At 52.5% G+C, this 13,838-nt stretch overlaps 5 protein-coding genes across 6 annotated transcripts; 2 read left to right on the forward strand and 3 right to left on the reverse strand.

Annotated features, from left to right (window-relative positions):
- Positions 1-53: 53 nt before the first annotated feature.
- On the forward strand, positions 54-1,020 carry AAFC00_003853 (uncharacterized protein; the record flags this gene model as incomplete). Of its 2 annotated transcripts, none has more annotated exons than XM_069343389.1 (3): positions 54-155; positions 220-274; positions 332-1,020. In XM_069343389.1, the coding sequence occupies 3 exons, from the start codon at positions 54-56 to the stop codon at positions 1,018-1,020; spliced, it is 846 nt and encodes a 281-aa protein (XP_069201215.1). The 2 variants fall into 2 exon arrangements, with proteins under 2 accessions (XP_069201215.1, XP_069201216.1); XM_069343390.1 differs by having other exon boundaries at positions 220-265.
- A 27-nt stretch (positions 1,021-1,047) lies between these two features.
- Positions 1,048-1,918, reverse strand: AAFC00_003854 (uncharacterized protein; the record flags this gene model as incomplete). Its single annotated transcript, XM_069343392.1, has 2 exons — positions 1,048-1,324; positions 1,380-1,918. 2 exons carry the CDS (start codon positions 1,916-1,918, stop codon positions 1,048-1,050), a joined length of 816 nt encoding a protein of 271 aa, XP_069201217.1.
- Positions 1,919-2,391: 473 nt separating this feature from the next.
- On the forward strand, positions 2,392-3,288 carry AAFC00_003855 (uncharacterized protein; the record flags this gene model as incomplete). The annotated part of the gene is made up of 3 exons (XM_069343393.1): positions 2,392-2,421; positions 2,475-2,622; positions 2,675-3,288. 3 exons carry the CDS (start codon positions 2,392-2,394, stop codon positions 3,286-3,288), a joined length of 792 nt encoding a protein of 263 aa, XP_069201218.1.
- A 502-nt stretch (positions 3,289-3,790) lies between these two features.
- On the reverse strand, positions 3,791-8,761 carry AAFC00_003856 (uncharacterized protein; the record flags this gene model as incomplete). The annotated part of the gene is made up of 1 exon (XM_069343394.1): positions 3,791-8,761. The coding sequence occupies one exon, from the start codon at positions 8,759-8,761 to the stop codon at positions 3,791-3,793; it is 4,971 nt and encodes a 1,656-aa protein (XP_069201219.1).
- A 1,476-nt stretch (positions 8,762-10,237) lies between these two features.
- On the reverse strand, positions 10,238-11,618 carry AAFC00_003857 (uncharacterized protein; the record flags this gene model as incomplete). Its single annotated transcript, XM_069343395.1, has 2 exons — positions 10,238-11,261; positions 11,365-11,618. The coding sequence occupies 2 exons, from the start codon at positions 11,616-11,618 to the stop codon at positions 10,238-10,240; spliced, it is 1,278 nt and encodes a 425-aa protein (XP_069201220.1).
- Between the last annotated feature and the right edge of the window lie 2,220 nt (positions 11,619-13,838).

The raw sequence follows: 13,838 nt of genomic DNA on the forward strand, positions 1-13,838 counted from the left end.
CGATCTTGAGTATTGCGACATCACTATTCAGCAGGTTCCTTTCAGAGATCAAGATGAGCGCGCTGGGCCTGGCAGACTATGCGAGCAGCAGCGACGAGGAAGACGGCACTCCCACTCAGCCACCACTATCAGCACCAGCGCAGCAGTCGATAAAGGTAAGCGCTGTATCAGAACCAAAGTCAAGGGGCGGATAGCTGCTAATAAATATCCCCGGCCCAGGTTGCAGAGGAGCCAGAGGAACAGAGTGAGAGTGTTAAATCAAATGGTGTTACATGTCGCTGTCTACATTGCTTTCTTTATATGTACATTCTATTGATACAGTGATCCACAGGCAAGCAGCCTGCATTCGACACATCGCCAGAGGCACGACCGGAGCCAGCTGCTCCAACCGTGGGACCAGCCCTGGGACCTGCGGCCGGTCCGGCAGCAATGCCAGAGCATCTACCAGACGACATGACAGACCTGGCCGAGGACGACGACGAGGATGCGCAACCCCCGACTTCTCCATACACCACCAACCGACTCCTGCTGCGGAACCTGACAATGCCACCCGTGCCCAACTTCGACATTCCTCCGTCACCGCCAGGCACGCCGCCCGCCGCAACCACAGCCAAATTCACGCGCTTTCTCGAACTGAAAAAGAAGGGAGTGCACTTCAACCAACGATTACACCAATCTGCCGCTTTACGCAATCCGGGACTACTCGCCAAGCTCATGGACTTTGCTGGCATCAGTGAGCGAGACCAATATGCTTCCGCTCTGCCTGAGGCGCTGGCCGTCCCCGCCGAGTTCCCCGAATGGGCTTATGCGGACGAGCTCGTCAAAGAACATGAGCGCATCGCTAGGAGAAAGGAAGAAGAGATCTCAAAATCTGTCAGGGAAGCGGTCGATTTTGTGCCTGCAAAGAGGGCGGCAGACAGCGACAGGCCCGAGGCGAAGAGGAGCCGTTTCGACGACAAGGCGCCGAGGGACGCTGGCAGATACCATGATCGAGACAGGAGGGACCGGGGTCGTCGGTGATTATTCATCAGGACTTGAAGTTATGCATCAGAGACCAAAGACGTGAGCAATGCGCATCTTGACGCCCTCGAGCGTGTTGAACTTGGGTCGGACGTCGAGATAGAAGTTGAGCGCCTTTCCGCTCTTGCCCTCGTTCTTGCCGGCATAGAAGTCTATGACATACTCGACCTGGGTCCCGCAGCGGTCGACAACCCAGTCATGGCGGTCGAAAGGCTTGGTGTAGCCGAGCAGAGAGTTCATGCGCGCCCTCGGCGTCAGAGCGCTCGAGTCGCCACGGAAGGAGACGAGTTTGGGACCACCGCATCTGAGACGGATGTTAGCTTGTCGACAGCTACACGCTGGGAAGACGATGCCCTTACGCTTCGGAGCCACGACCGGCTTCCCACTTCTTGATTTCCACCCAGGCGCGCTCGTTGACGGCATTGTGAATAGGCACTATGCTCTTCATGTCCTCGGTATCAGGATCGAAATTCTTGCGCTTCATGGCCTCGAAGAACATTTGCTCGGAAGGATAGACCCATCGGCCACTCTCCTTGTCTGCTCCGGTGTCTTGCTCGTGGTTTGCGGGAGCGTGCGTACTCGTAGCCGCATCATGTCCATAAGTTGTCTGAGCCCGGGGAATGGTGGAGACTTCGCGATCGGTACCGAGACCCTTCATCTTGAACAAGCGGACTGGAGGCTTCTGAGCCGGAGGCGGCGCATGGATGGGCACCTCGCGACCGACATCGAGAGACCAGCGAGTAGGGCCCGAGACGGCGACATTGGTAGGCGTAGCGTGCGGAGGCGGCGGCGGCGGCGGTGTTTTGGCAGCATTGGCTTCCCGGGCCTTGTCCAGCCAAGCCTGCCGGGTCTTGTGGTCGACTGGACATCTCTCGGTCGCTGCGTCTGACGAGGACATGGTGTGTGAGTAGGTTGTTGCTGGTGTATAGATTATGCGAGGTTTGCAGAGTAATCAACAATCAAATGGATGATGGAATCTTGAGAAAGTTCCGCCGTCGACTATTCCGTCCGTCGGAGGTCGGAGGTCGGAGGTCGGAGGTCGGAGGTAAGCAAGTCTGGTGCGAGTCACGGCGGCGAGATTGACGACGGAGGCCTGAGTCGTGGATGTAGCTGCACCTGCTGTCTGTAGTCTGTAGGAAGCTTAACCGCGTCACAAGTGCCTGCCTGTCTTGGGAGACATTCCATACCGTAGACATAGCATTACATCGATTATTCCACCCCCACTTCTGTTCATCTTCCATCTCGTCGCCATCTCAAGAGAGACTCTGCCATCAAAGTCATAAGCTTTCTGGTCAATAAACAAAAGACAGCTGCATCGTCTACTGCGTCGCCTCTCGAGCTTGATCTACCTTGCACCCATCACATTCCATCATGAACCACTTCCCTCACGCCTGGGGTCGTGTAAGTGTTTCCTCTTGCCATTCGTCCGACAACGATACTGACCTTCGTCACAGCCCAGAGATGATGTTTACGGCGCCTACGATCACTCGCACTTTGCAAACGGCGGTCCCATTCAACACACACAATCCCCCATCGTCACTGGAACCTCGGTAATAGCAGTCAAGTACAGCACTGGCGTGGTCATCGCAGCAGACAACCTCGGTCAGTCTTTGTACCTTCTGCAATGCGACTATCAAACTAACCCCTGGAACAGCATCATATGGCTCGCTCGCACGCTTCACCGATGTCAAGCGTCTGCACAAGTTCAATAACCAGGCCGTCGTCGGTTTCGGAGGCGACGTCTCGGACATGCAATACCTAGACCGTCTGCTGAACACGCTCAGCGTCGAGCAAAACTACAGCGACTCGGACGAACGCACCGCCCTCAGCGCAAAGAACCTTCACACCTACATCAGCAAAGTCATGTACAAGCGCCGCTCCGACTTCAATCCCTTGTGGAATGCCATCCTCGTCGCCGGAATCGATGACGAGGGAAAGCCCTTTCTCGCATCTGCCGATCTTCTCGGAACAACCTTTTCTGCTCCAACTCTCGCCACCGGATTCGGCGCTCACTTGGCTCAACCCATCCTGCGAAGAGCTGTCGCCGACGAAAATGCCGCCGCTGCATTGAGTAAGGAGGATGCCGTCAAGGCCGTCAAGGAGTGCATGAAGGTTCTGTTCTATCGCGACGCAAGGAGTCTGGACAATTACTCCATCGCTGTCGTGGACAAGGAGACCAAGGTCGACCTGAAGGAGAATGAGCAATTGGAGAACCAGAGCTGGGCTTTTGCAGAGAGCATCAGGGGGTATGGCACTCAGACGGCATAGACTCTGTTTTAATGCATCCATCGTTTGGCCTAAAAGAAACCAGCTAAAGGAAAGCTATGCTGCCATCATCGTCTCCACCATCAAAAGGGTGTCACGAAAGAAGGACACCTTGTGGACTCGAGAGATGTACTATTATATATACCTTTATCCGAGAAATCGAGAAGTGGCAGATGACAAACGACTGAACTTCTCACTTGAAAAGAAAATGGCATGAGCAAGGTACAGACGCGCAAAGACCAAGTCCGAAGGTTGCAATCTCAAAAGTGGCAGGTACAGAACCCCCCCCCCCACAACCTCGAATACTTCAAACAACTACGCAGAACATTTATTCCCTTTTTGCCTCTACGCACAGTTTCCGAGGAGCTGAACATTATGATATCATCAGTAAATCACACCTTTGGATTTCTTCTGGGTTTTTGTATCTTATTTGCCTAGTATAGTAGGTCATGTATCAAATGTCTGATTCACTGCTTGTTGCATTATTGATCTCCTATGGAACTATCTATCTCATTCGCGGCCTTAGGCCTGCTCGGCGGGGCGTCATCTCGACTGCCGCTTTGGGCTTGTCTTGCATCTCTTTCCGTGCTCCTCCTGATGATGCTACTCTCCCTGGGCCTGATGCTTCCCCTGATGCTGCTGATATCGGATCGCTCGAGGCTTCTGCACTAGCTGTTCCAGCATCAACAGCAGCAGCAGCAGCAACACCAGGGCCATCCGCCAACTCATCGCCTCTAGTCCTTCCCGTCGCAGTGCGTATCCCACTAGCCGATGACGGAGACAACGACGCCATGTCCTCTGCTGCTGCTGCTGCTGCTGCTGCTCCTGGCGGCAGCATCTTCCTCCGCACCAACGGCGACGACGACGACGACGACTCGATAGCCTTCTGAGATTGCGAAGCCTTGTACTCTGCGATATACTGTGCTTTGAGCTTTCGGATCGATCGAGGACTGAGGGCTGGAGAGGATGCGTTATTTCCGTTTTTCTCTCTGCTGTGCTGTGGTGTTGAACCTGTACGCGCGAGCTTGGCGACGGGATGTTCAGACTCTGCGTCTGGATCTGCGTCTTGGAGTTTGCGTTTCTTGTAACTGCGAGATGCAGGAGCGGGCATAGTTGATGTCGGGAGCGAGGACTCGGGGGCTTTTGTTGTTCTTTGCGGTCTTGGAGTCGAAGTAGGTTCTTGTTTTATGTCTTGTACTGTAGAAGCTTGTGTTGCTGCGGCTGGCTTCTTCGTAGCAGACGCTGCCGCTCCAGTAATAGCAGCAGCAGCTCTGCTTCGAGTCAATCTTGCGACGGCTGGAACTTCTTCAGTCGTGCTGTCTTGGACGCTTTGCTGGGGCTGCTCGATGGTGTCCACCACAACCTCCTGGGAGACGCCTGGACGAAGTGCCTCAGGACCGCTCTGTTGCTCAGACATCTTCTCCGGCGCCTCGACACCATGAGGGTCGACGACCACGGGCTCGGTCCACTCGGCGATACCCTGAGAGGCTGCTCTCATCTTCTGTACGGACGCAGGCACCTTTTCGCCAGTCAATGGGTCCCAGTCCCAGCCTTCTCGGAGCCACATCCATCGCAGACAGGCTCGCAGTTCTTTGTCTTTTGGTACTACACGCTTCCATTCGGGCTCAAAAGTACACTGAGATTTGGAGCCGACGATATTATATCCTTCTACGCCTTCTCCATTATACCCTTCTGCGACACCACGCAATACGTCTCGGCAGAAGATGCGCCAGCTGTCCCAAGCATAGGGCCCAGCGCCGTACAAATGTCCGATTTCGAGGAAGCCATCAATCTCGTCCGAGTCTTCTTCCACGATCTGTTTGGGACTGGTCTTCTTGCCGTCTTTAATTCGCTTGCCGTCCTCAGGCTGAGGGTAATGAAGCGTGCGATGACGCCTTGCTTTTCGCGGTGGATCGTCGACGAATATCTCGGCCAGCTTGATTAGTTTCTTGGTTCGCTCATTCTGCAGACCGAGTTTCTCGATCATGCCAAGAAGTTCCTTGGGATCGGCTTGCGACAGCGCTTCAGGGGTCGGCCATTTCTCGAGCACCTGCATTATGGTATCTCTCGCGACGCGACCGTTGGTCTTGTTCAGGAACAGCACGGCGCAAAGCATCTGAAAGGGATTCCCGCATAATCTCTCTTGAATAATACCGAAGCGAGGAGCCGATAGCTTTGGAAAGGGTACCGAGGAGACACCTGCGACTCGCTTGGCTTTCTTTTTCTCGGGGCTAGCGGGAAAGTGCCGTGGAGTCGTCCCCGTGGCCTTGCGTTTCTGGACTGATGATGCAGCTGGGAGTTCATCTTCTTCCTCAGACTCCCCAATGCTTTCGTGTACATCCCATTCCACAGACGAGGGAGAGTCTGGAGCATGATCAGATGCATCAGAGCCCTGAGACGTTGCGTCATCATTATTTCCGGGATCCATGTCACCATCTTCACTGCCGCTGTCTTTCTTCTCGTCCTCGTCACCGTCATTTGCATCTGCCACTTCACTCGGTTCTGCTCCATCGTCTCTTGCTGACACTGGAGTAAGAGATTCATCAGATGCATCTGACTCCCCAGAATATTCATCATCAATTGGGCTTCCTTCATCGACCAGCTTAGGAGCTTCTGGTATGCTACGAGCAACAGATGTTTCCAAGGGAGTGTCATGGTTATCAGACGGAATTGGCTGCACAACAGTTTCACTAGGCCACAAAGGACCCGCTCGGGCCTCACCGAGCAGTTGTGAACTCGCCATGATCTGGTCGTCTTCTGTATTATGTTCCGAAGGCTGGCCAATATTGCTGTAGGAATCGTGGGATCTCCTACGAGTATTTCGATGCTCGTTGGACTTGATCGATTGAATTTCTGTTTCGGACATGACCTCGTCGTCGTCTGTGGAGACATCACTGCCAATCTGATCTACAGGGCCGGATCGAGGATTTGCTCCCACTTCATCCGAAGAATCATCCACTGGATCCAGTTGCATTTGTTGTTCAATGTCCGACGATGGTGCGCCCTTGAAAGGTGGTGAGGACGAGTACTCGAGAATTTCTGATGGACGAACGATACCTTCGGCTGACGCTTGATCTGGATTGGGGTCCTTGAATGGACTCAAAAGGTCGATCTCCATTTCGCTGCTAGGATGACGAGAGTCTGCGCTAATGTTGTTGGCGCTAGATGCATGGGAACTTGTGTAGCCTCCATCAAGTATCTGAGGCACATAGCCACCCTGATCCATCAACTTCGGTAGATCGGGGATTTCAGGGCTGGGGCTGGGCTCTTGAGATGGTTGGACGGCCTCTTTATGGAAAGCTTCGAAGGACCGTGTTCGCTTGAGCGCCGTGCTTGGAGTGCTATCCGGTCTCTCTTCTCCAGGACTACCAGCCTCAATGTGCTCGCTCTTGCTACTGTCCTGCTTAGATGTGGGAACTACCGACTCCTCCAATCGATCGGATGCATTGTTCGGTCCGGCATTGTCGACATTCTCACTTGGTCGTGGCTCCTTTTGGCTGATTTGTTTCAACGAAGGCGTGGACCGTACCGGAGCGACATGGCCATCGTCAGAGCTACTGTCACTATCTTCATCCTCAGACTCACTCTCATCACTGCTATTGCCATTATTGAGAAACTTGTTGAGGTTCTTCAGTGCATCTCTAGGGTCATGGTTACTTGTGACTGTCGGTATACTGGTCGTTTTCACAGGAGTACGGTGAAGAGAGGCGAGGCTTGATACACCGTGTGAGATACTGCCGAAGCCTAGACTTGTGCGACCAGATAGGTTCCTCGTTACCGTCAGGGATGCAAACCTTGAGATGCTGAATGGCGATGACTGGATGGGTTTGTGGTTAACGAGCCCGCTGAAACCAAAGTTACGATCAGAATGTTCAGGCTTTTGAATCGCTGAAGTAAAGTTCGCACTTTCGGCTTTGCACACGGAGTCTGGGATTGGGGGCCCACCAGAATCGACTGAGTCCTCACATGTACTTTCAGCATCGCTCTCGGAGTATCTTTCCGGTGCTCTATTGCTGGGAGACTTTGCAAGAGCTGGCGAGCTTCCATTCTGTAGTCCAGCTTCGGAGGCCTCATCCGATACACTGGACTCTGAGTCCTTGCGACCACGTAGAGATGAGTGCAACGGTGGAGACAAAGGCTTCACTTGCAGCGGTAGGCGCACCCAAACCTTAGGTTCGAGCTTAGGCAGTGATGTGCGAGTCGGGGGAAGAGGCGTTGCCTTCTCGGTCTGGCTTGCTTGCGGAGGGGTACTGGCGGGATTATCAGGTTCGTTGCGAAGTTCTGTGTTTGGTGGGATATATGCAGGTGTAGACAGTACCTGATGCGATTCCTCGGGTTCAGGTTTCTGACCTTCGCCGTTAGACAGCAGTGCTTGAGATTGGGGTTGCTGCTTTGCCTTTTGCTTTTTCTTCACATGACGTTTCCTTGCTTTCCTTACAGCAGATGCGGGGACAACCTCCGATGACTTTACTGCTTGCTTCTCCTCGATATCAGCGGGAGTAGACGGGCTAGGGGACTCAGAAAGAGGGTTGGAAACGGGTTCATGTTCCGATTCTGATACACCATTTGGCTGCTTCTTCGCTACTGGGGTAGTAGGATCAGCGGTCTGTGGTGTCTCGGCCGTGACGGTCTCCTCGGTATGCCCATTGACTTTGTCTACGAGAGCCGTATCGCGTGCTACGAGCGATTCTCGAGCGAGACGAGCCTCCCGGCGACGTTGTGACTTTCGTTGCCTCTTGGTCAATCGTGCTGGTGTGGTGTCTTTCGATTGGTCTCCCTCAGCCACGGAAATCGCATCGTGCTTTCGCTTCTTATTCGGGATGTCGGCCAACTGGTGATCCTCGCCCGATTTTGATGTCTTCTGAGGACTCTCGCTGGTCTGTCCTTCATTCGAGTCTTTGCCTCCTGCCTGTTGTAACTTCTTCTGGGCCGCTTGGAAAGCTTTTTGACGACGCTCCTTCCTACTCAAAGATTTATTCGCTTCAGGCTGAGCAGATTGTGAAGCCTCATCCTTTTTGCTCTGCTCTGGTGATCCAGCCGAGATCTTCTGTTCTGCTGATTTGGGATCCGCATCTTTAAGTGTAGATGTCGAGGACAAGTTCAATGTCTTTATTGCTTTCTGAACATGCGTGAATTCCAATCCCTGACTCTTCCCAAGATCCAATGCGTCGAAGAACTGAAGTGCGATATCCTTGGCTATCCTCTCTCCGGCAAGTCTCTTTCCCTTCTCTTGCAGTTTGGCCTGCACTCGGACAGCCTTCCTCGCCAACGTCGCGCACTCGTCTGGCAGATGCCCTCTCAGCAGATCGAGGTATTCTTCTCGCGACGAGGTCTTCAGGTACTCCTTGAATTCAGCACGAGGCAGCACGTCGCCGTCCATGCCCCACAGGTAGTCACTTGCGATTGCATGATTGCTGTCCAGCAGGACAATGGCTTGTGCAGCCTGTTCTGCCGAGATGTGGTTGGCGTTTGACATTTTTGTTTTGTCGGAGACACACAATGATGCGGAAAAGGAAGCGGGTCTCTTCGCTAGTGTGTGATGCAAGGAAAAGAAAGGCTACACTAAGTGTCGGGATCTTATATACTGTTCCTCAACATATGCTCGCCGAGCCAGACGAAGAAGGCAAAAACACCAGAACAAGATGACGGCCAATGTTCGAGCAGAGGAACTCTTAAGAAAAAGTACAATCGCACGGTATTCGCGTCTGTACCGAGACCTGCTAACAGTCAACCGGGGAATCGGTATTGTGCAGATTGCGAGACAAATGGCACTGCACGATTCCTGGTTAATCTTATATTGGAAAAAAGTTATCGAGCAGTCGCAAGATCCAAGGTAATAAATATATTTGTCTTGGCTCGGCTTTTAGACCGGAGTTAGCGTGACGACTGCACAGCTATAATAAACATGTTCATCCAGCACTCCGCAGCCAGTTAATAGTCCGATCATCGTTGGAGTGATTGTGTGCTGATACCATACTTAATGGCCGAGTCCGCTAGTTTTCATAGCAAGCTCCCAGATGCTTTGACGCCACAGCTGCTATCACGTCGAGCTCCCGAGCTAGCAGGAACACGTAAATCATGTTCTATTGTGTCAGTATTGCTGTTTTCAACATCATGTTTCTCAATTAGTGTCAGGTTACATCGAAGGTCCAGATGAGACAAGGAAAGACTGTAAGAATACATTAAAGATGAAAACGAAACAAAAATCTAGTAACCACCAACTCCATTGACGCCCCAGTCCTGTAAGTACATTGCCATATATCAAAATGGAGAAAGAGCGCCACACTCCCAAAGCGAAGGATTCGAGAGAAAATGGAGTACATCATCCCACATAGGTATCTTTTTGTGAGCAAAGCTGTTGCAGGAGAAAAAAAGACCAACTCCCAGAAGCCAATGGATGCAGGAAAAGAGGAACAGTATTGGAAATAGTCTCACTTCCCTTTTGCACTTGCCCTCTGCTTTTGCGTCTGCATCCATTATCCTACCTTGTACAGTATCGCCCTGCCCTGTTCATCTCAGTGTATTGCGGAATTAATTATTCTTTGCTCATGCTGCCGTTCTCTTGTCGTGCCGAAAGTGGGTCGTTCCGCCTTTGCCGTGTAAAGTGTCCTTCTGTTCCATCGTCCTGCCCGTTCGTGCTCATTTACAGTTTGTTCTCCGCCTTGTGTAACTATTGTCGTTGCGGAACATTCTCTTGCTCAACCTTGTTGTGGTCCTTGTCAATCGTTGCTGACTGTTTCATCGTACAATCGCATGTCATTATTGTTCTTGGAGACGTCGTCCGCGTGAATGTGTGATCAGAATCGTAGCCTCGCGAACTGATCTCGTGCCCAGGAGTGCGTTGGCGAGTCCCAGTGATCACTCACTCGTAAGAGTGATGTCCAAAGAAAGAGGTAGATAGGAAATTTAAAGAGATAGAAGGAGAGGCTGTCGCTCTTCCCTATCCGGTGGTTTACTCTCTGGACGCCGCTCCCCTCCTCTGCTCTCTTTTCCTACTCTCAATCAGTGCTTCGGATTTGGAGTACAGGTCGTCCAAATAGCGCATTGCCTCCGGATCCTTCAGCATCTTAGCGACCTGCAAACCAGCCGAGATGAGCTGCAGGACGTTCCTGTCGTCCTTGAGCGGTCGGCTTTGATGTTTGGCTGCGTGGCGCATCTCGAGGCTGTTCTCAAGGACGGTGACCAATTGCTTGATCTGCCCATTGTACAGCACGCGGGCAGGGATGCGACGTTTGGTAGCCAGACGTTTGAGGAGATAACACCATTCGGTCCATTCGCGGTCCGCGGGTAGACGCACGGGACGCTTGTCCGGCTCCAAGGGAATAGGGAACTGGTACTTGGCTACAAAGTCATAGGCGCACTGGGAGAGGCGGTCGTTGACTTCGCTGAGGATACTGTCTTGCTCTTGAGCGTAGAGACTGATGGGCAGTTGGATCAGCGCGGACTCTGGGACTTCGATATGCGAATCGGCAGGTTTGGCAAGGAGTTGGTGAGGACCGTCGAATTCGTCACGCCCGGACGAGCGGCGGTGGGGGCTGCTTGCTAAGAGCTGTCCACCGTCTGGTGTCATGAGGTGAGATGGACTCAATTGAGGTAGAGACTGCAGACTCGTCTGCTGACGCACGGGCTGCTGCTGGATCTCTGGGGGTGTCAGGCCGGGGGGCGGATTGGGAATATAAGGGTTAGATGTTATCGAGGATCCGTAATAATCCTGGGAATATCTCTGTGCTGCTGCCGCTGAGTTTGCGGTAGCAATGGCTGAACTGCCCATGCTGCCATTTCCGACGCCGCTTCCGCCGCTGCCGCCTCCGCCTGTGGATGAAAGACGAGCAGATGCCAATGCGAGGGAATCCCTACTCCCCGGGTTGAGCCATCCTTGATTGGCCATTGGGTACGCTCGTGCTGATTCTGGGGATGAATAGTACTGCCTCGAGGCCGAGCCACCGAGTTCTGTCAGAGTTGGCTGTCGTTGGTATCTGTCGAAGAAAGGGTCAGAACATGAAATGATGCGACTTTCCTCAAGTCGTTCCTAAAAGAGTAGAGACATAAGAGACTTCTTTTGGGAGTGTCACCACTCACAAATTACTAGAGGATGAAGAAGAAGAAGTGACACGTCTGCCTAATTGTGGTCTTTGCTGATGTCCGGGCTGTGGCTGCTGCGAGTATCCTCCACCATATCCTCCATCACCTCCGGATGAAGCCCCACCGGAGTACATTTCTTGCTTTGCGCCGAGTCCACTGAGCTCGAGGCGAGAAAACGAGTTATCGAGGAGACGGAATGCTGGATCGAAGTTTGAACTGGAGTTGGTTCGTGCAACCATCACCGATGACATATTACAATATCCTTGCGTATTTTTTCCCTCCCAATTTGTCCTCCAGGATCCCGTAAGAGTTTGGTATAGCAGTAGGAGAATCCCCGAAGGTGGGTAGGTTTTGATGTGGGACGGAGCGGATACACGAGAGGAAATAGTGGGCCAGATGTACAGGTAGTAGTACAGAAGTAGTAGTAGCAGAAACGGCAAGGTTATTTGTGTAGAACCAAGATTGGATAAGTGGGAGATCTTCGTCTTCATATATAGAAAACGTGGTACCTACCGAAAGGGACGTCCGCCGAACGGCAAGACATCATGAGAATGGGTACCATTGTTTTCTCATTCTACCATGTTCGTCATCAAAACGCACGCCCGCCTTCATTTGTCGGTGCCCAGGTACTGGCAAATGAGCAGGGATGCAGTGGTGTGTGCACATTGACGCCTCACAACCCATCCGTTGCCCGTACACAGTAGGGTTGGTTTTGGCAGAGGAAGCGCGAATCTTTGGCAGAACCTCACTTTCCCACTCCACCCCTCTCCTACCTCCTGTTTGGGCCAAATGGGTGCCCGACACGAGTCGAGCCGAGTATTGCCAGTGGGCCCAAGGAAAAAAAAGAGGCCTCTTCCATGCGAACAAGGAATCGAGGGGTGGAAACGGCGGACGCACGGGAACTAAAACACAAGCACGTAACAATACGGACCATGGACCACAGGGCTGAAATGACAGTACTTTGCTCGCGTAGGACAAGGACTCCCAAGCCCATACATTCCCGAAACCAGAGGCAGAGGGCAAAGCCAAGAGGCTTTCAATGGATCACTCGAAATGCAGGACTGGGCAGAGAAAGCGTAAACCGACCGCTTCGTCGGCGCGCACACGGCCAGGATAGCCGTTTCATGACTCGATATATGGGGCAGCACGCCGCGTAAGGCGCCGGGAGACAGCGGTGTGGCTTAGAGATAGCGGAGTAGTATTTTGTTTCGCGCTTCTCCCATGTCATGCAGCGAGCCCAATGAACCTTCGGCTCGGTGTGGTGCCTTGCGTCGACCGAGGAAATAGGTAAAACCAAAGTGCAAGTCGGGTAGGATTAGCAAAAAGATAAGGGCGAAAAACATGGGGGCGAGTAAGCTTCTCAATGGTAAGCGGGCGGGCGGGTGAACCATCGTTTTTCTTGCTGCATACAGTATAGTTCATGGCAACCCACTCCCTGTATGTAACACGTTTTCCTGGTTCACTGCTGATCTATAGTCACTTAACACGCCATGTGTGAAAGGCGGTAGATGTCGGCAAGTAGTGTAACGCAGGGCAAATGTAGGGTCGGGCATCAACTGAATCGTAGTTGTCGCATAGGTACAAAAATAATCAACACACGATAAGGCCAGCGGCAGCCGTCACTCGATCGCTGATACTGTTGATGCTCCGGTGGGCAATACGATAAAGCCGAACTCGAGATTGCTGATCTACGAGAAGAAGCGATTTCTAGCTACGCAGAAAAAGCAGTGATCGGGGGACACAGAGGCTTTCGTGAACAGACTCAGATGTTGGTTCAGCATAGAACCAAACATTGGGCAGCACCTGGACAGTGTGGAGCTGCTTGAAGAGTTGCGCATGCTCGGTTTGGGAGGGGGCCAAGGCTTTTCCTTCTAGAAAGATTTGATTGCGGATCGACGGCGTGGTTTTGGCATGGGACGCTCTGATGCGCCCCGAACGATCTGCGAATTTGGGCAGGCACGCATCATCTCATCATCGAAGACGCAGGGAGCAGACGACGGTACACAACAGGTCAGTGGGTGTTATTTGGTGATTGGAGAGAACATTGCGCGATACGGAATACATATCCGAATGATTGCAGTTGCGATCCCGGCATGTGATCATAACAAAGTGCCTATTATGTTTGCCTATAAGACCAAAAGGTTCCAGGCATATCCACAGAAAGTCCACTGGTCAGCGTCGGTACGGACCAAAGCGTAGTCGCTTCGGGGAATTAATCAACCACTCGCAGGTCACAACGCATTCCCAGTCGTGTCATGTGATGGCCGTGTAAGCGCCCCCGAAAAATCACGTTTCATGTCTAAGTCTGCGACCAGTCCACGGCCACAGACACAAGAAGAGCGGGAAAGCTTCTGGAAGGTTACTACTATAGCGGTGTGCAAGCTCGAAGTAGAGATTGGAGGCATCAAATGATCCGTGTGACAACTTTATACACGCTTTGACTAACAGCGAAATGAAATGATCTAATGAAG

Source organism: Neodothiora populina (genome assembly GCF_041146345.1).
Source record: "Neodothiora populina strain CPC 39397 chromosome Unknown canker_contig_16, whole genome shotgun sequence".
NCBI lineage: Eukaryota > Fungi > Ascomycota > Dothideomycetes > Dothideales > Dothioraceae > Neodothiora > Neodothiora populina.